The 24,911-nt window shown below is 34.0% G+C and overlaps 1 protein-coding gene and 2 pseudogenes across 1 annotated transcript; 1 reads left to right on the top strand and 2 right to left on the bottom strand.

Moving 5' to 3' along the window:
• Positions 1–8,047: 8,047 nt before the first annotated feature.
• On the bottom strand, positions 8,048–10,116 carry LOC120174168 (annotated as a pseudogene).
• Positions 10,117–11,391: 1,275 nt separating this feature from the next.
• LOC120174164 lies at positions 11,392–14,384 on the top strand (annotated as a pseudogene).
• Positions 14,385–21,822: 7,438 nt separating this feature from the next.
• On the bottom strand, positions 21,823–22,338 carry LOC120174167. Its single transcript, XM_039181115.1, has one exon. It carries the CDS (start codon positions 22,336–22,338, stop codon positions 21,823–21,825), a length of 516 nt encoding a protein of 171 aa, XP_039037046.1.
• Between the last annotated feature and the right edge of the window lie 2,573 nt (positions 22,339–24,911).

The following is a 24,911-nucleotide window of genomic DNA, read 5'->3' as shown; positions in this document are numbered from 1 at the left end:
CAACTATTATTTTTGGGATCGCATGACAGCCTAGCATCCCCTTTATGTGAAGGGCATGGATCCTACGGTATAGAGGGAATTTTGGCACAAAACCCTAGGATATTCCCCTAGTATAAATAGAAAATGATGGCACAATTATGAGATTTCTTTACGGGGAAAAGTGAGGTAGGCAAGAGTGAAAGGGGGCTAAAGTTTTTAATTTTTTCCTTTCATCTTTTTGGTGATAACTTCTATATCCAAGCTCAAAGGAGTGGCGAGCTAAGCATCCGAGAGGAGTTAGTGTCGTAAGGTGTTTCATAGAGGCCCAAGGGAGCTCATACGGCGTATGTGTTGAGAGTTTCCTCTATCCTTGTACTTTCATTTTTATTTCTATTTTATGGGTTGTAAGGAATAAATTATTTCCATGGATGATTTGTACCGTGGCTTATTTAAGGATGATTAAGTATTTGTTTTAAGGAATGGTTTAATTTTTCATGTTTATTATTTGCTTTTCTCGTTGTGATTAATTACTTAGGAATGTAGGAACTATGAGAGTAGTCATTTCTTAGGTAAAACATTTAGTGTTTGAGAGAAACTAGGTAAAAAATCCTTAGTGTTAAAGAGAAAGTAAAGGAAGATCAACGTGAGTAATGGGTTTTGGCTGACAACTAGAACCTAATTCATCATTAGAGATAAGGTTAGGATTTCAACGACTAAAAGGAGTAGTGCTTAATCAATAGGTTTAATGTTACTATTCATGTTGAGAGGTATTGTCGTGGAAATTTTATCTATCAGGTTTAATGACTAGAGATAAAATAGGATCTTTTTTGTAAACTCTGTCAAGAAATATGCCATAGAAGCTTGGACCATTCTAATAGACAAGGCTTAAGATTCCTTAGTGACCCCACCAATCATTCTCATTGTATCTTGTTTGTGTGAGGATTGTCAAGTTATCTTACTTATCCTCGAATCCTCATTCTATTTTGCTTTAACATTTTAATAGATTACACTCTAATCATCTCGATTTGCCATAGCATTTCCATCTACTTCATCTCCACATTACCATTACATCTCAATTTTCCATAACATTTCTATCTACCACCCATGCACACTACCATTGAAATTCCACTTGTATACATTTCATTCTGTCACGTATTTTCCATTTGTTACCTTTCCATATTGCCATTCCAACTTTATCTGTGAATTATTGATTTTGCCTCAGCATGTTCACCTCACTTGTTCATACCACATTAACTATACTTAGTTATTTTAGAATAGGTCATAAACTTTACTGAAGATCCCTCCAATCCCTGAGAGGACGATACTCACTCACTACTATATTACTTGTTCGATTGTGTATACTTGTACATATTTTCGTGTAATTTATAACACTCACAATACGCGATATTCATCTTAGGGATAAGATTCAGATTTCAAAAACTAAAAAGAGTGCAAGATTAGTTGTTGTTCACCCATGGTTAATAGAGGAATGTATCACTAAGACGTGCACAATTGACTAGTTCTTCGGGTTATGGATAACAAGAAGGCATTGAAGAACACCTTGTCGTGCTTTGAAGGGTGGAACCCAATTGCTACGGAAATTGACTCATTGTCATTGTAATCGAGTTGCCTCAAAAATAAATTGCTCAGACTATTCATATAGTCATCATACCACAACTCACGATAACCCGATCTACTCTCTTATTCGATCATAATATTCTTTTATTTACTTGAACATTTATTTTTACTTGTTTATTGAACTTCTATTATCACCCATTTATTCTTTTTTATAGTGCAAGGAGTTAGAACACAGAGTTACACCAATCCCTATGGAGATGATAACTATTCTATACTATAACTTGCGACGTGTCTACTTGGACTAATTGTGAAGCACACAAATCACGTAACATATTCCAAGGTCCATAAATATAAAGCTGTAAATATTACACTGAATCCAATCCAAAATAATCTAAAGTAGCATAGACTTAACAAAATAATCTAACATAATCCAAATCCAAAATAATCCATAGAATAAATCTAAGCCTTTGGTGCATTGTCATCACCATCAACATCGTCCTTGTCATCATCCTGAATGAGCTGAACTGAATGCTCTAAGATGTCAAGATGCTCATCAACTAAATCGGAACGATGCATAATACGACTCTCCATCTGAATGATCAACTCTGAAAGCGATGCCAAAGAGACTTCTCCTTAAGGTGCTGGAGCATTAGCGGAGGAGCCTCTCAAGATGTTGTAGGTACTGGAGCTACCCGTAAAGTACAAGAAATCCACTAATTGTTGACGAGTTCAAAATGAGCCATTCGAAGAGACAAATCATTAATCTTATTTCATAGAGGGAAAAAAATATCTACCGAGCAATCTCTGTTCTTCATAATGAAGATATGACTTGGGACTCAACTATAGTAAAAGGAGGTTACCATAGAGGTGAGACGATTGCTGACAAAGTAAACTAGGTCGACAGAAATTATCTGAGCAAGATTGGTGCGTTGCTTAGTGTGGAAGCATTGAATCCACCACACATCGACAATATTGATGGTAGAATATTTACCACTGGATGGTCGAAACCATAAAGTGATAATCAAATGGAGAAACCGATCATGGGCGTTCAGGGAAGTAATAAAGCCAAGGGTGGAGATCCAAGAATAGGTTGATTCTCATCACAAAGACCAATGTTTTCTAGACCTAGATGGCTTGAAATTATTTAGGTGTCTAGCATAAAGGTCTTACCCATGAGATGACCCTATGATAATAACAATGTTACTAGGTTCATCAACAATACAACGGGCGTTAGAAAAAAATTCGGGTTAAAGTAGGGAAATATTATGGGCCCAGCTGAAGAAAGTTCATAAATTTCTAACGCCTCATAAGACCAATATAGGGGAATTTAAAATTGGGATCAACCATAAATTTATAATCAACAACAAGCTCATCCCTAATAATAAAATTTTTGAAAAAAATCAAAATTTTCTCTTTGGTTTATGAATCCGGGTTCATTAAAATAAGTGATAAATGTGTGAATTTTTTTAGAGAAAATTGTGTTCTTAGGGACAGGGTTTAATATAATTTGAGGAAAAATCTGATAAGAGGGTATTTATAGGTAAAAGCTCGTGGGTATCAGTACTGTTAAGATCGAGTACCGATACACTAATGAAAAATATACGGTACTCCACTAGTATATACCTATAGAATTAGTAATAAAGCCACCGTATCGATACCATAATTTTATACTGGATAAAGACTTGAATTATATGGTACCGATAACTCATTGGTATCGATATTTTCGATCCTTGTTGGATTTTCAAGGTTGTCTACGTGTATTGATTTTGCCTAAGTATCGATACCCTAAAAGTACACTAGAATATGTCAATAATTAAAGAGTATCATTACCCTATGAGTATCGGTACTTTAAACTATTACTTGGATTTTCAAGGTCATTGCACCGTATTGATACAGAGTTTGTGTTGATACAGTTAATTTATTCTGGATTTCGAATGGACTTGTACAAAATTTAATGACTAGCTTGATTATATCAAAAACACAAACAAAACACCGTAAATTCAATTGCAAATAGCTTGATTATTGCAAAGTTCTTGAATATGCTTATGCTTATTACAAAACATCCTAAATAGAAATTTCAAATAAGATAAAATTTTTGTAACTAGAAAACGAACTTCATAATATCCGAAATATTAGAACTTAAAAGAATTTCGTGCAATGTCACTACATGCATATCTGGAATAACATGAAACTTTCGATGGACACAGAAAATGACAATTGCAACTTTTATCCGTCATGCGATAAGACCAAGCCCTGTTTATCATAAGAGTAAAAATTTATAGAATTAGTAACCACAACAATAAAAAAATTAGTAACCACAACAACAACAAAAACTAACACATTTATTTAAGTGAATGATTCACTTCACTAATAAAACTTATTCTTAACAATTATCAATTTACATAACAAGAAAGACTATTATATTTCATAATTTCGTATGTAATTACCTTAGATATAGACCGCACACTTCCAATCCTTTTTGTTTGCCAATTCAAAATAGTTGGATCTTTTTCTATAATTCTAAATTCATTAGTATATGCAGCCTGCGAAATAAAAATTATCAACATACATAACAACAAAGAGTATTCACTGCTATATTTCACATTTAATTACCTTGGATATGTCTTCTTTTTTATATGTGTCGGGCATGTATCCAACTCATGTTGATCTTTCAGGTGCATCAATATGCCTCGTATCCTTATCAGGAGGCTTGTTTGGAGAAGGTTAAGTGGTTTTATGCAAGTCGAACTTGAATTCTTTATCATATGAAACATGTGTTTTGTTGGACGTTGAAGTTTAGCGCTTTGTTCTCTTGGGTTTTCCACTTCCTATTTCAAGAACTATAGGGTAATTAATTCCAATAATTTTTCCGCTTGTATCGATTCTCTTTTTACATCACACTTTCACCGTTTGCAATTTAAGACTCAATTAAGCAAATTGATCTTTAACCCCATTGAAATTTTTGAATGTTTGAAACGCACATTGAAATATAGTCACACAATAAGAGGCTAGAGTCGAATACCTAGCTTGAATTGTTGTTGGATTATATCCTCAAAATCTACATTCTTATATTTTAATCCAACATATTTATTTGCATAAATAGTCCATCGTTCCATTATACATCCTTGAGGCATCTCTTTTGCCTTTTCATATTTCAACACGGCAAAAATATGATGACTTGGAAAGCCAACGGACTCCAACTTCATACAACAACATTACATGGTATCATGTGTGGTATCTTTGAGTACACGATACAACTTCTCATTCTCAACATGCTGTAACTAATAACACATCCACGAATTTCATATTTCATTTTTTAACGAAATAACAACCCTCGTATGACATTTACTTGCATAGTGTAGAAAACACGTTTCTCATATATAATTGGGTTGTATTACGTTTTAAAATTGACATCACACCATCACAACATGATTGTTCATCACTTGTTTTGTAGTCTGTTGACTTTCTTACCATCTTAGATATTGCAGTTGTTTATGATATTTCTTAACAAATATATACAACATTACCTTTTTGTCCAACCAGGTTTTCAATGTTCTATTCATTTACTCACACCGTTAAATTGTCCTCATTGTTGCATACCAAAATATAGATTTGTTAAATACAAAAAATAAATATAGTAATCAGTAAAAATCAAGTGTATATGCTTTTACATGCATAAAAAATCCTTGCAAATATGCTTTTTCCCATTTTTCTTTATCATCATACAATTCTAGAACCTATTTCTTTCCTTCAAATTTGTGTTTTTCCACTAATTGATTCCAATTCATTTCGAAATCATATTTAGTTCTACACTTGTTGATGTATCTAAAAAAACCATCAAGAAAACTCTAATCTGCATAAGACTGCACATTCATCATAATATGGTATAAACACAATATATATTTTGCCTCAGGTAGTATCAAATGCACTTGTAAGTCGTATCAAATGCAAGGACATACCTAATTCTTTATAGTATGTGCGTGATACACCATCAACCCAGAATAACTTCTCTAAGTTTCCAAATTCATCCATCGTGTGCCTCAAAAAAAGAAAGGATAAGATTCTTACTTTCCATATAAATAGGTCATCATTGTTTCTGCATCACCATCTTGCACTTTCTCTCGTTTGATTCTATATAGATAGTTGTACAAATCCTTCGGTAGAAATCCAACATTCTCAATTGAACTAGTTTCATTCAAGAAATTTTGCATCATCTTACTTGCTCCAATCCCAGAGTTGAGCATGATCTTAATCTTAATTCAGTCTAACCCACTAATTTTCAGAATGACCTATAAAATAAGGCATTAAATAACATTAAATATATAAAATAGAAGTTAGTATGTAACAAATTAACTTTTGGATGAATTATATACCGGATGTAAGCAACATGTGTTGGCTGAACCATTTCATGGTTATTTTCAGCACGGAATTTTATAACTTTCTAATATTGAAAATATTTATCCAATTTGAATCTAATAAATGCTCCAAAACCAACTTGGATGTTCGATATTTGGACATTTTTTCCCGAAAGTTATTCCACCTATCATCTCTATATACCTCCTTACATCATACTATTTTCTTTGCAATTATGTGACCACATGTTCGACTTTTCATTGTTTGGTCGACTTGAACTCCAAAATCTTTCACCGTTGATAAAATTCAACGCAATCATCTAAAGTCTTCGACTTCAACAAATTCATATCATTATCATTGTAATATTTTAATCCTTTCCAATTTATCACATATGTGTTCATCAATGAATTTGTCAATTGTCTTCTTATCATCTATATGATTGCCATCATCAATTGGATTATCAGTTTTTTTCTTATTTTGTATGAGTTTCACAATCTGATTCACTATTGCAACAATCCTTTTCTTGATTCTGGCCATCTTCATCTTGATTAACACTATCCAACTCTGTAATTTTAATTTTTTTCTTTATTATCAACCATCTCGAAATAATCATTATCTGCATAGACAAAATCATAACCAACATTATTACAATGGTTAATGACATCAAACTTGCATTCTAAATAGCTGAACCATGTGAAACAATGATATAGTACCAATACACTACATGAGTGTATCTGTACATGAAGTGGAATTCAGAAAAAATAACAAACAATTATGGTACCGATACACTCCAGGATACACGGTTGCCCTAGTACCGGTACACACTACCAGTATGCCTTTCACGAATTGCAAATTGGGAATTGGATTGCAAAAAATCAATTTCAACATAAGAATTAAGGTGCAGTTGTTCTAATTGGGGTTCTATAAAAGGAATTTTGGAAATCAATTAGGGAATTCATGTTATACAACTGGAGGAATTTTAAAATTAAGGTTAGGGTTTAAGAAATATGGGATTGGAGAAAAAGAACGAGAGGGGTAAGTTCCACACTGGCAACCATGGCCATTGCCGGTGAAGGTGCCGATAGTCGGTCAGCCATCACCCTCCGATGATGGTTTCGATGAAAAACCAAGTTTGAATCGAAATAAAATTAATCTAGCTTACCTTAACGGGTTGGTTGCTCAAACGTCAGTGAATGGCGTCCACGACGGGAGGGATGAATGACAACAATTCAATTGAAAGAAGAAGAAGAAATCGGCGGCAGCGGCTGTGTGAGCGGCAACGACAATGAGAAAATCTGAACTTTTTTAAAAATAGGGTTCTGTAATTTGGGGTTATTTTTTGAACTAATTATAAAAAATTAAAAAATAATTTAATTAAAATTGTGATTTATTTAAAATTACAATTACATTTTGAACTAAAATATAATTATAGGTTGAGTACCTTATAATTTTATCGTTTTACAATTTAATTTATCGGTGCTCATCGTTATTGGTGCTCAACGTCGCTTGTCGAGTGCTATAGAGTTTGAGCATAAACAAACCGATGAAAAGCTTCTCCTTGTATGTAGGGTACACAAAGAGGGGATTTTTGTTGAGAAAGGAAAGGTAAATGATTTATAAACTTATCAATCCAATTTTCAGGTGTAAACGAAGGAGTTATATTTGGATAGAAACTTGCATGTAATATTGGAAAATGTCATAAATGGTTATTACTTGTGTAGGGGAAATTATGCTTTATAGGCTCCTTTCATACCTATTTGTGACGGTTTGTTAAAAGTTCCGATCGTTCACATGTGGATTATACTAGACACTATAATTCTAATTACAATAAAAGTATGATACATTTAATCAACTAATACAATATAACAAGTTTAAATATTACTTGAATCAAAATTAAAATACACATCAAAGATCTTGTTGGAATCTGATATGAATAGTGAATCTAACATTCGAATGCAAATATTATCCAAATTTACCAAAATACACAGTTGTTAACTATCCATTTATCTTGTTCATTTATGCACTAAATATCTAAATTATACAAAACAATAGTGAAAAACTGATATTAGTAATTTTCAAACATATACTTCATAGGTAGCCTTGACTAAATAAATTCAGGCAAGGCAACATAGGGCTCTCCAGGAAATAAAGATCATTTACATTTTTCAGTGTACGAGCATAATCATAATCATAAAGTTGCATAAAACACACTCAATTTGGGAGGTTTTGCTGTGATACTGTTGTACTTCAGCTTCTTTGATGAGCCCAATAACTCGTACATAACACCTTTCTAGATGGCAAATATGTGATGTGTTTCAATCCGAAAAAACTGTTTCAGAAACATGTCTTTGATATGGCTGGTGATGCTCAGCTACTCCTTCCTCATTGCGCTTACCATTTTACAATTTGTTACTTGCACGATGCTGCTAATCATTGTGTTCTGCATTGTTCATATAAAGCATCCAATATGTGAGATCATTTCTTCTAGCAAACAAACTTTAGCTCGAACACAACAATGAAAATACAACATTGATTCCCAACAAAATAATCATATCAAAACAAACTTGGAAAACCAAGGCTCCACCAAACAGGTTGCAAACATATAAAGAATCAAGTATATGTATTACTGGTGGAAAGAAATTGTGGAATTACTCATATGTCATGTTAATCCAACTCTTCATTTTCCTCAAGTACCTATACCTACAACATATTCAGACTCGTGTAATGGGTACACTCATCTAAATATATGAAATAACTCAGAAAATAGAGTATACCAATGTCGAAAACATACTTGTATTGACATCAACCTCAAGTCCTAGAAACATAGCTCCGATGGATTAGTTTTGTGAACTTCCAAAAGCAATAAATGTAATTCCCCTTGGTTTAACAGTACCCTAAACATAAATTTTCGACAATATTGCTTCCAAAATCAATTTCAATCCTTGAATGATCTTTCAATAGAATCACTCAAACTCACTTCCAAAACACAAGGTTTATGATGAATTGCTTAGAGGCTCAGATACTTGCTAACATTGACACGCATGATTAATCTAAGAACATAGATAAGTGGTATTAGTATATAAGAATGTTCTTCAACTTGCACAAACTCGACTTACAGTAGGTCGCTTTGATCTTCTATAAACTTTTTCAAGAGTTTCAACATGTATTTTTTTTTTCAATCTCTTTTGGGCAGACCATCATTGTTGCATCACATGGACTGGCTTCTTCACCTTTGGCTCATGTTTCGCACTAACCATTGTTGTCTCAGAAACCTCAGTTTTGATATGTTTGATTTCGGGCACCGGTTCAGGTTCCCTCTTAACTGGTTCATCAAGTAATGTAGCACTCATCATTAGAAGCTCCAGAGGTGGCTCACTGAGCAGTTCAAGTACCACGGCCGGATTAAGACATAGCTCTGAAGCAAGAGTTTTAATCTACAAAAGCAATAAAATGATAAATTTAGCATTAAAAGCAATAAGATTTCCAAATATTTGAAGAATGGGATAAAGATATCGGACATATATACTTTAAGGAAAGCAAATGAATTGTCGAGCAACATAAACAGTTACAATAATCAATGAAACAAGCAGACAAACTAATCAAACATCATTCTAAAGGTAACATTCAAACATCCAAATAATAATAATAATAAAAAAGAATTTCTGCCAAACCTAATCAAATTTTAGATAAAAGAAACAATTGGTTTATCCGATTTCAATCTATTGGTTCACTTTTTGCAATGATAAATGTAGTAAATATTAAGAACTCACACTAGTTTTACGACGGCCAACTTTGAGAGCAGTAGCCAATCTTCAAAGTTGCCAATACTTCAGTTTCACGGGGCTTTCTTCTTCTTCTTCTTCGTCATCGCCCTCCACCTATTCTTCACCATCATCCGGGGTCGAGGTAAATCCTTCAAAATCGAAATCCTCAAGTGCTTCAGCCAACTCATTTGCAAGCCTCGCAATGTCTTCTTCTTTTATCTCACCATCTTCATCCATGTCTGAATAATCATTCTTAAGATCTTCCAGCTGATAGAAAAGAGCTTCAAAGGGTCTGCTTCAAAATCGTCATCCTCCACTAATCCTTTCTTCTCTTTCTTCACTCTCTTTTTCTTCTCAGAAGAAGCGATTGCCGTTGGGTTGTTCCGGCGGCGAGCGAAAGCCAGCGTGGACCAGCGACGAGGCTGATGTTCCGGAAGAACATTGAAATCCCTCAGTTGAATTATGGAAACGCGTCCTCTGCAAGATGAAGGTGGCAAAACCCGTACGGACATTGAAGAGTTCATTGACAAAGAAGAATCCATTAAAAGAAAACTGAAAATGAAAAAAATGTATCAGAAGAGTAGGAAATATGGTTTATGGTTTAGGATTTGATATTATCCATTCGGGAAACACGGTTCACAACCAAAAAGTACAGTAAATTGAGTCAACCGGCATAATTTAGTGATTTGATTAATACAATTTATAGTTCAATGGTCAAAATAGAACCTATTTCATAATTTAGTGACTTACATAGATTACCTGCTATTTATATTTGGTTAAACTATATATTTAACACCTACATTATTCCTTTTATTCTAATTTAGTACCTAAACTTTATTTTTTCAAAACTATAACTAACGTTTAATTTATGTTTTAATTTGATACTTGTCATTAACAAATTAAAAGAGTTACTAATATGATATATATATATATATATATATATATATATATATATATTTAATGTTTTAATGATAATGTGATATTACTTTATGGTATGACACAAATATCTCAATTAATTTTTAACGGCGGATATCAAACCGAAACAGGAATAAAAGTAAACTTTAAATACCAAACTGAATAAAATAATAGTTTAGATATTAAATATATGGAAATATGATTTTGTTGTTGTTGTTGTCTATCTTTTGATGTCGTTTTATATGTTTTTTGATCCAATAGTGTTGTCACACACAATATTCGGTTTGTACTAGGGGTGTGCAAAACTACCTGACCCGGTTGACTCGATCCGCCGACCCAGACCTAAACAAACCCAGTAATTTTTTAAAAAATTACCGACATTTCTTGGGTCGGACCCGGGTCACAAAATCTAGTTTTTCCGGATACCCGTTTAGTTTTTTTATTTTTTTATTTTTATATATATAAAATATAATGAATTATTTATATTATAGATTATTAAATTTTGTATTTCGAATTTTTAAATTTTATGTTCGGATATTAGAATATGTAATTCGAAGTTTTGAACATTTAAATTTATGTATATTTTTTTATATTAAAATTTGAAAATAAAAAATAAAAAACCGAGTAATGAGTACTCGCAAAATCCGGATACCCGTAACATTCGGGTCGAGACACGAACAGAAAAATACCCGAAAGTTCCGGTACACGAAAATTGAAAATCAGGTTCGGGTGCCCGAATTTGCAGACCCTTAGTTTATACAGTACGACGCCGATTCTACGTATTAAAAAATGCACCGTCTTTTAAGATTTATACTCTGCACCAGATCAACATTCTTCCTGTTGTCGGTTTTTGTTTCTGTGGATCTTCGATTTTCCTCAAAGGTCTCTGAATGGCAACTCCGGCAGCATCATCATCATCACCGTCAAGGAGGGGATGGCTCAGCAGCATCTCCTCAATTTCCTCTCGTATTTATTTCTTCCTTATCTTCCTTCAGATCCCACTTTTCAGGTCAAACTCCCCCTTAAGCTTATATCCTAAGCTGTTTCACAATTGGGTATTCATTAATTTTTACTCTATTTTCATGTTTTAGAATCTGGGTTTTGTCTATTTCGACTTTTGGGTTGATTTGTTGCTTTACTGCTCTCACTTGATTGTACTTTTTAGCTATGTTTTTGGTCTTTATTTAGTTGTATTCTTTACCTTTAAGTTCTGTCACTTTATTTTTAGCAACTAGTTATTTTATAAAGGTGATTGGTCTATTTGGATGTTCTCTATCGAGATTATTCTTTTCAAATTGGATTTGATAAACGAACAGTGAATTTGAAAGGAAGCACCAAGAAGAAGCTATGGAATGTTGAAATTTATCTGCTGTTCGTGAATCTCGTAATAACGTTGTTTCTATCATATTTTGTTGTGAGGTTGACTTTTGGGGATATTTTGTTGGGGACTGATGAGGGTTTTTAAGGTTGTTTGAAAGGTTCTCCTAGGTTTAAAGTTCCCTGGAATGGAGGAATGGCACTCTGCATTTGAATCCAGTGTTATTCACTGCAAATGGGAATCCCAGAAAGAGATTTTGGTTCAACAGAATGAGAAAAATATTTCAATGTTAATAAAGATTGTCCCACGTATTAAAAGATTTGGGATTTAGTTGATGGACGACTTGGAATATGAATGATGATTCAATCATCATCAACGATCACATCGAACAAAAACTGAATCAGCTAATGCTAGAAAAATATATATTACATTTGACTCTTTTCGTAAATCTAGTCGAAAGAGAGCGCATGGTTGTGAATTTGCAGCAATATCTGGAATGTTACTGCTCAACAGAATTTAGTGTGTCTAACAATGTCCATGGGTTACAAAACACTGGATATGGGGAGGTGCTTTTAAGGAAACATTCAATGAATTCAAGGGTTCAATGGAAAGTCACTTCTGAAAAATGGACTTATTTTTGAGTTTTTCTTTTATATTGTCTATTGTTTGATGATTTTGCATAAAATGTTCTGTTCTTTAGCTGTGTTTTCTGGGAAATCTAGATTAATGTAATGAGATTGGCCTCTATATGTATGGGGCTTATCCTTTTATTTGCTTCAGCTTCTGTTCTTTAGGAATCAATCTGTTTTTGCGTGGCTTCAGCTTCTATACAAGAATGGATCAATTCCTTTAGTACTTAGGTGTATGATCTTTTTTTTTTCTTTAGCTTTAGAAACATGTCTTTTTTTTCTGGTTCCTTAATCAGTATACAACTTTTTTTTTTTTCCTGTAAATGTTATTTTTGTTTTTATTCAGGATCTGGAATGGAACAAAGTTGCAAGTTCTGTTTTTCCAGTGTCCTGGTCTAGTGGTTGTACATGTATTCTGCCTGATCAATTAGTCAGTGCAATATAGACTGTTGCATTGTGTTATTTTAAGTTTGGTCTGCTCTCGTGAAAACAGTTATTAGGATTTTTGGATAGGTCTCTTGTTGTCGTTGGTGCAAAATGAGCTCTTCTGTTGCATGCTTTACTTTAGTTGCCTGCATTTATTCATTCACTGTTTTTGGAAATATTAAGGAAATAGATGAAGACATTCCTCTTTTCTTTTTCAGTGATCTTATTGATTTATTAGCATATAGATGATGAAATATATTAGAATTTTGATTCCAGACTTGGGCTCTTTATGAGCTTTTCTCTTATGGCAGGATACATGCAGGTCTGGAATGTGCTCAACTCCAATTTATGTTACATTATCCCAGTTGATTGCAAGTGACGTCTTTCCTGTACCTGTGATCAAGGCAATCCTCTATCCGGGGGCCATTACTAATGGCCTTGTCAAGAACATGACTATTCTGAGCTGGGTTAACCTGTTAAACATCTATAACTTAACCGGTATAAAGGAATCGTCTCCAGTACCTGATCTCCAGCACTTAGAGGTTTGTATCTTTCTAATTTTCAGTTTGTAAGCTGTTTTAGTATTTGTATGAAGAAATTTACTGGTCTATTATTTGTAGAACCAAGCATGAGTTAGAGCAGCTTGAGCTAGCCGAGTTCAAATATACAACCTTCCTTTTCCAATTATGAGCCTAACTGAGTTTTTTTTTTTTGTTAGTATTGAAATTTGTTCCATTCAATTTTGAATTCAAGCGTAGAACCGAGCTCATTTTTTGCTATCTAAGCTTGCTTATTTGAGTCTAATCAAATGAGCTTGACCAGTTCGATTTTGTTCTCAAATCGAGCTTATTTTCTTTGCTTATAGTCTTCACCATACATGCCACAATTGTTGTCCAAAAATTTGTTTCGTTTCATAAGCCCAATCCTGTTGAAAATGCAACCATCTTGTAATCTCATATCGTTTATTTGGTTCTTATACAGGTTCTGGCAGGAAGTTACTTTGTGTAGAAGGTGCACTTGTGGGACTTCTAAAACCTGGAAGAATGAGCATGTTCGGGACACTTCTAGTAATATGGGGTCTTGTCAAGGAAGGAATCATAGGAAAGCCGGCAAATACTGATACTACAAAAGCTGTATATGTATATCCAACGATGGTGCTTGCACTAATTTGTTCCTTGTCATCGATCAAGTATGACATGAAGAAAGTTATGAGAACTGCCCCTGCACGACGGATTGCAAAGCCTCTGCAGAGTTCTTCCAAATCTAAGCTGAAATAATTGGGATTGCAAAGCCTCTGCAGAGCTCTTCCAAATCTTGAGACCCCATAGTTCAGCTATCAGATATACCGATGTAAACCGTGTAATCTGTAACCCATTAGCCCTTATTGTTTCCTATCAGATTTTCTACTCCTGCGATTCTTGATGATTTGTTGCAAGCGCCATCAGTATTCAGTGTATAGTGACCCTCAGGGGGTTTTCTCCCTTAATCCCCAAATCAAGCATGAGAACAAATTACCCCAACTGGTCTTCTCATTCAATTCCCTTCTCGAGGTGCTGTTTTTCTTAATTCAACTCTCAAAATTTGTTGTAACCATCGGTTTGATAGAAAATTCCTTATCTGCAATCTTCCAAACCTTCTTCGCAATCTTGCACTCTCTTATGATGTGTTCAATTGATTTCACTTCTCGCTGGCATTCCTTGCACTCAACCTCGGAAGTCGTCCGTTTCCTATCTCTAACTTCTTTTATGTTCAGTCTGTTTAGATAACAAAGCCAAATGAAGAATCTGACTCGTTCTGTCGCATCCACCTTCCAAATCCAGTTGTATGTTTTACCATTTCTATCAATTGTCTCTATTGATAATATCTTTAAAAGTCGATCTGACCGAGAAGGTACCATCCTTCTCATATCCCCACGTCGCTTTCTCTATGATATTCATATTCTCCTGTAGCTTTCAAATTGTCATGGATTTGTTGAATAGTATCTTCCGAAAATAGATGGTTGACATCTTGTAGATTCCAACTCAAATCCTCAGTGTGATAAATTGCAATATTCTCTAATCTGTTAATATAATAAATTTTCGGATATTGTTCTTTCAGAGGAGCTTCTTCGAACCACCAATCATGACAAAATCTTTTTTTTCTCTAGAATCAGCTTTCCATTTAAAGCCTTTTTTGATGATATGGTGGGTTTTCGAAATACCTTTCCCTGTATTTGAGATTCGACTATTGCCATCGAACTCCATAAAAGTTTTATTACGAAGGTATTTCTCCTCGAAGATTTTACACCATACAACATCGTGTTTTGTGTGAAGTTTCCAACCGTTTTTAGTCATTAAGGCTAAATTCATGTCTCTAGCTTTTCTCAGTCCGAGACTATCCCTAGCTTTTGTACTGCAAACAGAGTCCCAATTAACTAGGCGATTGTGGTTTTCTTCCGTGCTTCCTGCCCATAGAAAATTCCTATTTATCAAGTTGCTTCCAGATGTAATCGGTGCAATGTCGTTTGAATAGTATGAACTAGGATGGCAACAATAACTGCTTGAATAAGGGTTCTTCTCCCTGCCATGGATAGAACTTTCCCCTTTCTGCCAGCTAATTTTTGCATAACTTTATCCCTCAAGTGTTTATACGTGCTTGAGTTTACCGTCTTGTGAATTATAGGAACTCCAAAGTATATCCCAAGATCTTGTCGAAATTTCGCTTATAGAAGCCAAATAAGATGTTCTCTTCATGAACATTTAGAGAGATGAACATTTTTTACTTCTGTAGATTTATATCTAGAGTCGAGGCCTTGCTGAATTTCTGTTGAATCTATTTTGATATAACAAATTTAAGGACAAAATGTTTTTGGACTAAATTGAATTTATTCAAAGTTTTCAATAATAATTCAAAGTCCATAGAACTTGAATTTGGACACAAAACACCTTTCAGGACAAAAAGTACCGATACTATTTTTACAAGACCGATACCTCATGAACAATATCGATACCCAAGGTAAAGGAAGTATACTCCCATGGCAGTACCGATACTGCCTATTGATTTTAAATGTGTTCAAATTCCAGCATGCAATTTTGGTATCGATACTATACAAGTATCGATACCAGTATCGATACTCCAAACCCCATTATCGATACTTCCTGTCCAACAGTCATAAAATAACTAGTTTTTATTAGAGCTATACCGATACACTCAACCTGCGTATTAATACTCTTGTGTCTGAACGGTTTTGTTTTGTAGTTGTTTTTATCTTCAACGGCTCCAAAACATCCCAAATGGCTAAAAATGTCCATAAACACATTCCAACATATAAAAACAAGTTGAGGACACTTGAAGAAGGTCACAACACCTATCCAAGAAATCCATATCAAGAGAAAAACTCTTTCATTTTTATTTTTCCATTTCTCTTGTAGATAAGTGTTTTTAGTGAGCTTAATTGTGTAAACACCTTCCTTTGAGAGGTTTCTTGTTTACATTTTCTTTATCCTTTTGTAAAAGTGATTTGGTTCTAGTTTAGCCATTTAAAACTAGGGAATTGTAAAAGGTTACTCTTGAGCCTAGAAAAAAGAAAGAACAATTAGTGGATTTGTTAGAAAATCTTTAGTGTGGAACTAAGGTAGTGGATGTAGACTTGGTTGAAAATTCGAACCACTCTAATTCATTGTGCAAATTGTATATCCTTTCTCTCCATATTCCTAAAATTTTTATTTGGCCAATTTACCCCTCTTGACACTATTTTCGGTTGATCAATTGAGCTTTGATAGTCCTAACAATTGGTATCAGATCGGGTCACTAATCTATGATTTAACAACCTTGTAAAGATTCTTGAAGATTCTTGAGCTTCGATACTACCTTAAGGATTCTCACTCGATCCATAAACCACCCTACTTCAATAGAGTAATTTATTCCTATTAAAAAAATATGATGATGTTGTTCATCCAATCCATCGACCTTGCAGTTTAGGATGCCATCATCGACGGTTCTCCTGTGCCTCTAAGAAATGGAAGAAGTGGAAAAGTGAAGATAGGAAGCCTGCCCAGCTCAATGCCAGAGCCATGCACATCCTCTTTTGTGCTCTTGGCCCCGACGAGTATAGTAGAGTATCTTCTTGCTCTAATGTTAAGGTGATTTGGGACAAATTGAAGGTGACCCAGGAAGAAACAAGCCAAGTGAAGAAGTCAAAGATTGGCATTCTCACTCTCAACTATGAGAACTTCAAGATGAAACCCGATGAAGACGTAAAGACAATTTATGATCAGTTTTCCATGATCATCAAGGACTTGAAGAACTTTAGGAAGGTCTATCCAAATGAAGAAATGGTGATAAAGATGCTTGCCTCATTGCCTACATTATGGAAAGGCAAAGCAAATACCATCGAAGAAGCCAAGGATTTTGAGTTATACACCCTTGATGAGCTCATAGGTTCTTTACTCACCCTTGAGGTAAAGCTTCAAAGAAAGAATGAAGAAGAAGAATAAGAAGAAGAAGAAGAAGAAGAAGAAGAAGAAGAAGAATAAAAGATAAAAAAAGAAGGAGGTGGGAATCACCTTCAAATCCAGCAATGGAAGTAATCAAGATTCAAGTGAAGAGGTGGATGAGGATGAAGAAATGACCAAGTTCTTCAAACGATTCACTAAATTCATGACTTCCAAAGCAAAAGAAGTGAATCATGAATTTAGTAAGAAGAAAAGTCTCTCGGTGTGTTTTGAGTGCCAAATACGAGATATTTCAAGTATGAATGTCATTTCCTAAAGAAGAAGTCATTTCCTGAAGAAGAAGGGATTAAGCAAAAAGAATGCATTTGTGGCGGCTTGGAGTGATGATGTAGCCAACTTATACCTCATGGTCATTCAAGAAGATTCAATGGTAACTTCTAACTCTTGTGATTTAAATTCTTACTCATTTAAAGAGTTACAAGATGCCTTTGATGAGTTGTATTTGGAATTTGAAACCACAAATTCAAAATATAAGAAATTAATTTCAAAATTTAACGTTAAAAATAATTTGATTTTGAAAGTAAAGTTTGCTTTTGAAAAAAAATGATGTTTTGAAAAATGATTTTGAGCTTTCAAAAATTAAAATCAATGATTTGGAGAAAGAAAATTTTGAGTTAAAAGTTAAGCTTGAAAGCTTACAAAAGAAAAAGAAATAATTTATCAAAACAATTCATCATGTATAAAAATGGCAAAATGCTCACAATGCCATTTCCATGGTCACACGGAACATACTTGTCCTTTAAAACTTGGAAAACATTTTAAAATTAGACAAGTATGAGTTCCCAAGGGAACAAGAGACTTTTGTACATTCAATGATCCAAAACAATTTGGATACCAAAATTAATATAAATGTCTCTTGTAGGTGTGCGGGAGCAATGATGACAAAAGTAAAGAAATTCAAATGCTCTAGCCACACAAACTGAGGAATGGATAACCTTTACACTTATTTTTTTTTCATAATTGGTTGCCTATTTGATTTTTTATGCATGCATGAGTTTTAAGCTTAAATGGTTATGTATTTTTTCAGTCTCATATATGTTTAAAAGTTTTATAATGAATAATTTTCTTATGTTAATGATTTTTTATAAATGTTTCATTCTAATGATTTTTGGTTAAAATTGTTTTTAATGTTTTGTTTTTATTAATTGTGATTATTTACCTTAAATTAAATGTTTATGCATATGATTTTATTGCAAATGATATCTCTCTAACAATTGATATCAATTTTTCAAATACATAACATTTTTGGATATCTTTATGCATATGAATCTTAATGTCTTATGTTAATAGTGCATAAAGTAGTATAGACTTGGATTTATTGAATTTCATGTGTTACTAACATGTTAGTTCATCTTTGTTGAAATTCAATTTTTTAAGTGTCAAGCCTTTTTAAAGTTAAAACATTTTGGAATGATTTTGTTGATGGGGAGATTTTGATTTTTCAAAAGACTTAGGGTTGAAAGTTTCTACTTACTCTCCATTGTTATTTTTGAACATTAAAGTTTGAATTATTTTTGATATAACAAAAAGGGAGAGAAGTATGAGTTTGAAAAATTCAATTCAGGAACGAAAAAAAATCAAGGAGCTTTAATATTTTCCAAAATATTTATCTTTTTCATTAAATGTTTTATTAAGGGGGAGTTTTGCCAAAAACCATTTTTCAAATGTTTTGTTATATAAAAAAATGGAGATTTTTGAACTATTTTGATATAAAAATTAAGGGCAAAATGTTTTGGAACTAAATTGAACTTATTTAAAGTTTTCAAAAATAATTCAAAATCCATAAAACTTGAATTTGAACGCAAAACACCTTTTAGGACAAGAAGTATCGAAACCACATGAACATTATCTATATTGTTTATGTAATATTATATCCAAGGGTAAGGGAAATATCGATACTGCCTATTGATTTTAAATGTGTTCAAATTCCGGTATGCAATTTTCGTAATGATACTCTGCAAGTATCGATACTAATATCAATGCTCCAAACCCTAGTATCGATACTCTCTGTCCAACAATCATAAAATGACTAGTTTTTATTATAGTAGTACCAATACTCCCAACTCGAGTATCGATACTCTTGTGTTTTGACATTTTTGTTTTGCATATTTTTATCCCAAACGGCTAGAAACGTCAACAAACACATTCCAACATATAAAAACAAGTTGAGGACACTTGAAGAATGTCACAACACCTATCCAAGCAATCCACATCAAGAGAAATTCTCTTTCATTCTTCTTTTTTCTTTTCTCTTGTATATGAGTGTTTTTAGTGAGCTTAATTGTGTAAACACCTTCCTTTGAGAGGCTTCTTGTTTATGTTTTCTTTATCTTTTGTAAAAGGTTTGGTTCTAGTTTAGCCATTAAAAAATAGGGAGTTGTAAAAGGTTACTCTTGAGCCTAGAAAAAGAAAGAAAAAATTAGAGAATTTGTTAGAAAATCTTTAGTGTGAATCTAGGGTAGTGGATGCAGACTTAGTTGAAAAGTCGAACCACTCTAAATCATTGTGCAAATTGTCTATCCTTTCTCTCCATACTCCCAAATTTTATTTTGGCCAATTCACCCCCTCTTGCCACTATTTTCGGTTGATTAATTGAGCTTCTATAATCCTAACAGTTTCTTAAGGCAGTCCTTAGGTTTTTCCCACCTGAATCGCGTTTGCTTCTATGAATAATAGGAAGCCAACTGCAAAAAACAGGTGACTAACTATAGTACCTCCTCTAGTGATTTTTAAATCTTCCTAGTTACCATTGTCAATTTCCTCTAGAATCATATGTGGTAATCTTTCCATCACTAATGTAAAAAGGTATGTAAAAGGTTAGCCATTGAAAAATAGGGAGTTGTAAAATGTTACTCTTGAGCCTAGAAAAAGAAAGAACAAATTAGTGAATTTGTTAGAAAAATTTTAGTGTGGAGTAAGGTAGTGGATGCAGACTTAGTTGAAAAGTTGAACCACTTTAAATCATTGTGCAAATTGTCTATCATTTCTCTCCATACTCCCAAAATTTTTATTTAGCTAATTCACTCTATCTTGGCACTATTTTCGGTTGATCAATTGAGCTTCGATAATCCTAACAATTTCTTTAGGCAGTCCTTAGCTTTTGCCAACCGAATCGCGTTTGCTTCTATGAATAATAAGTGGTCATCTGCAAAAAATAGGTGACTCACTTTAGTACCTCCTCTAATGATTGTTAAAGCTTCCTAGTTACCATTGTCAATTTCCGCTAGAATCATATGTGATATCTTTTCATCACTAATATAAAAGGTATGTGGATAGAGGGTCTTCCTGTCTAAGTCCTTGATTCGGCTTGAATCCCTCGGTTCGCTCACCATTCCAAAGGACTCAATCTAACTGTTCTGAATGCAGTATAGAATTAGTGAAATTGTATCCTGTGGAAAATCAAAATCCTCAGAAATTTTCTTTATAAAAGACCAGTTCACGTTGTCATACGCCTTTTGTAATTCAATTTTCACAACAATGGCTCCCTTCTTTCCTTTCCTATTCATGATTGTGTGCACTGATTCCTGCACAAGTAGAATATTATCAGTAGAAGATCGGCCACCTAGAAAACTATTTTGGTAAGGGCTGATAACTATTTTGGAGAATAGGAAGAAGTCTATTCACCAAAACTTTGGACATAACTTTATGAGTATTGTTAAATAAACTAATAGGTCGAAAACGAGAAATCCTGTTTGTTTCGTTTATTTTAAGAATTAAGCCCATGTTGACTTTAAGAACACTATTATCCACTTTCTGCATTTTGAAGCCTTCGTTCACAAAATTATAGAGGGTCTGATTTATAGTTGCCCACTATTTTTTGAGAAAAATCGAATGAATTCCATCGGGATTAGGAGCTTTTAGATTTTTCATAGAAAAAAGAGTTCTTTTAATTTCTTCCATGGAAACCTTCCTAGTGAGAACCATTTTCTCTATATCATTCAGCACAAGAAGAAATTTAATGTAACTTTCGCCTCCTTCCTTCTAAATAAGTGTTTGTAAGACTCTATCATATGATTTTCCAGGGAAAACTTATCAGTAATCCACGAATCTCCCACGAACAGACCCAAAATTCTATTATTTCTTCTCCCGATTTTCGTGGTAATACGAAAAAACCTAGTATTTATCTCTCCCTTGCAAACCCAATCCAATCTTGACTTTTGTAACCAAAATATTCTTCTTGATTTAGCACCTCTTGATACTCAGATAGAAGCTCTTTTTCCAAATCTTGGAAATACTTAGAGTGAATGTATGATCGGAGTTTTGAATGCCCTTGAGTCTATTTCTAATCCTTCTCTTTTTTTAGAATATATTCTCCAACGCTTCTTTTTCTCATAGCTTCACAGTTTTGCTAGTTTCCACGACTGCTTTCATGATGTTCTCTCTCTTTCTGTTCCAGGCATCGGTAAAATTACCTTACAGTGTTCCTGCGTTAACCACATTGCTTGGAACCGGAAAGGTCTCCTATTCCTGTCAATCACATAATCTTCCTTAGAATTCCAAAGAATAGGGTGATGGTCTGAATAACGTCTTTGGAGAGTGTTAGGACGAATGCAAGGAAAAAGATTAATAATTTCAGCATTGTGAAGAAGCCTGTATTGTCTTTCCTGAAGCGTAACTGTACCGTTTTGAGTTCTCACCCAAGTGAATTTATTCCCTATCCATCCCGCATCTAGTAAGTTACACCTATTCCATCTGTCTTTAAATTGCAAAATCTTGTCAATTCTGTTGGATTGACATCCTTTTCTCTCTTCTAGCGAAGCATTGTCGTTAAAATCTCCCATAATAATCCTAGGAGCGTTATTTTGATCCGCATAAAGGCTTAAATCATTCCAAAATTCTTCCTTCTTCTTTTCATGAGGTTGCACATGCCCAATGCAGCTCATCAACAAAACACTTCTCGTTTTCTTTCATCTCGCAATGAATTATTTGATTAGTGTTGTATTTAATAGTGATCGTAACATCATTCGAGTTCAAAAGCAAAACAAGCCCCCTTTAAAACCTTCAGCATAGACCTCAAAAACTTCATCAAACTTAAACTCTCCTAAGACTTTTTGTCACACCCCAAAATTAAGGAGAAGAATTTATTAAATTTAAGTATCGAATTAAAGTTGTAATAAGGAAAATTTAGGACCATGTTGTAAGTTTCTGAAATTTTTGGGTTAGTTTTAGAAGTGCTGGAAATCCAGAGACCTAGTCCTAGATTTGCCCATTTTTAATGGTCAATGAAATTTATTTCTTCTTCCCCCGATCAGAATCAAAACCAGTTGTTAAATAACCCGGCTCCAAAAATTTGCATCGACCCAAACAACCGCCCTATCGCCATTCAGTCACCTCCGGCCAGCGGTGAAGTACACCGACACTCCCAGCTGCATCGCCACCATCTCGCGACTCTAGGTCAGACCACTAAACACCGAGATCAGCCGTCGTTAGTCGGGATTCAATCGTTGGAAGTTCCACCATTTTTAAAGCCCATCCGCCTGAATTTCGTCGATTCCAACCGTTATGCTCGCCCATTCACCTCACCGCTCTGAGCACCAGACTCTCCACCTCCGTCCGCTCGAAACCCGACCCATGAGTTACTCCGTTACCGTCAATTTTTTCCCGATCATCGATGTGGGTAATTTCTCCGATTATTTTCTTGTTTATATAAATAATTTTGGTTGAAATTTTTGGACTGAAATTGGTTGATTGGGGTTAGTGGAAGCTCGTGGATGATTCGGCCGATTGCTCTAGTCCTTGCCATCGTGGAGCTTGTCTTGGCCTGAGAAAATTCCAGAACCTGCCCGGCCTGCCCGACCCACCTGTCCGACCTGTTTGACCCAACCAAGTCAACTCGTTGACCGTTGACTTTGATCAAAAAGTCAAATTTTTCAAAAAAACCCTATTTTATATTTTTTGACATCGTGAGTCCGAATTCGAAGTCCGTTTTTGCAAATCCGCAATCAATAAGTCGCTTTTCAAGGTTTAATCTTCAGATTCAAGATTTATTTCACATTTAAATTCAATTTTTGATGTAAATTTGTTTTCTTTGTATCAGAGGACTCAGACGTAAAATTTGAATAAGGACAGAAAACGGTATAAGACTCAGATGACTCGATAAAGTAAAATTGGAAGATCAATCGAAAATAATTATAAGTTCAGTGATCCAATAATAAATGAATCGATTTCAAGATCAATGAAGTTTGATAAATTCTGTTAAAAGGTTAAATATAGGGATTTAATGGATATGAAGTTACCGAAAAGAACAAAACGAGATAAAATCACGAAAATGCCATTGTAATGGAAAAATAACAAGACTTCTCTCGAATAACTCTGAAAGGATAAACTTGATTATATATCAGAAAAATTGCATATGATCGAATTGAAAGTAATTACTGAAAGATCCTCGAGCTTCGTAATAACTATAATAATAACCTTCAATGTTCAAAGGATAAAAATACCCTCAACACTAAAGGAACTAGATTGCATTCAAGCCTAATGTATCGAAAGTATGCCACTGACAAAATTGAACGAAATTATGATGGTATGCTTAAAATGTAAAATGACCAAAATACCCTAAAGTGTGAAATGACCAAGGAACATCTAAGCACTATATTGAATAATACTTCCAGATCTAAAAAGAATAAATCAACCTCCAATATTTATTGACCTAAGTAACCTCAATGACTTAGGACTAAGTGAATGATTTGGATAAGTCTGGAAACACTTATGAGCTTACATGATGTACTCTCCCTGTGGGTTGTGAACCACGAATCAAGTATATTGACATTTTCCTAATAGTGTTGCAATGTGGGAATGAATTATAGACCATTGGAATATCTATTCGTCTCCTTAAGATATATTCAACGATGATTCTAAATGTGATCTATGGACAAGAATTATTGGTATACAAGAGTGAATACCCTAGAAAGGCAACGAATTGATCGATCAACATGCATTAGTTCTGGGAGTTGTTCAGCTCGAGTATTTCGATAATCCGATAGGTCGACATAGATTGTAAATGTCATGAATCTTCGTTTCTCCCTTATTAGCTCAAATCACTCCGGTCATATATGAAAACACAAGTAACTCAGATGCAAGGATACTGAATACCCTATTTGGTTCATTGTACTTAAAATCTTGATAATTGAATGTAAAATCTTGAATACCCCAGATTGTTTGAGTAATGGAATCACTCTCCGTAAATCTGCATATAGAAGTTATTTAGTATAAAGATTCCTGAACACCTTCCTGATGCACTTGGATCATAGTGGGATTCTAAAGTATCAACTCTAAATGTATGATTAGATCCATTAGTAATCGATCACTTTCAAGAGGACCTTGTTCATGTAATCCGATCAAATTACATCAGTTTTATGTTTTCCATTGATGATAAAACTACCAACTGCCTCTGAAAAATACTTGGATTCTCTAATGTGTTCCACATGAACTACATGACTGTTTTATATGTTTGAAA

The sequence above is a fragment of the Hibiscus syriacus genome, unplaced genomic scaffold, assembly GCF_006381635.1.
Source record: "Hibiscus syriacus cultivar Baekdansim isolate YM2019G1 unplaced genomic scaffold, ASM638163v2 tig00112010_pilon, whole genome shotgun sequence".
Classification (NCBI taxonomy): Eukaryota; Viridiplantae; Streptophyta; class Magnoliopsida; order Malvales; family Malvaceae; genus Hibiscus; species Hibiscus syriacus.
The sequence above is the reverse complement of the archived record's forward strand: the minus strand, read 5'-3'. Positions and strand labels throughout refer to the sequence as shown.

Coding starts and splice junctions, on each gene's coding strand:
- LOC120174167 (XM_039181115.1), bottom strand. CDS start 22,338: ATGAGCTGCATTGGGCATGTGCAACCTCATGAAAAGAAGAAGGAAGAA.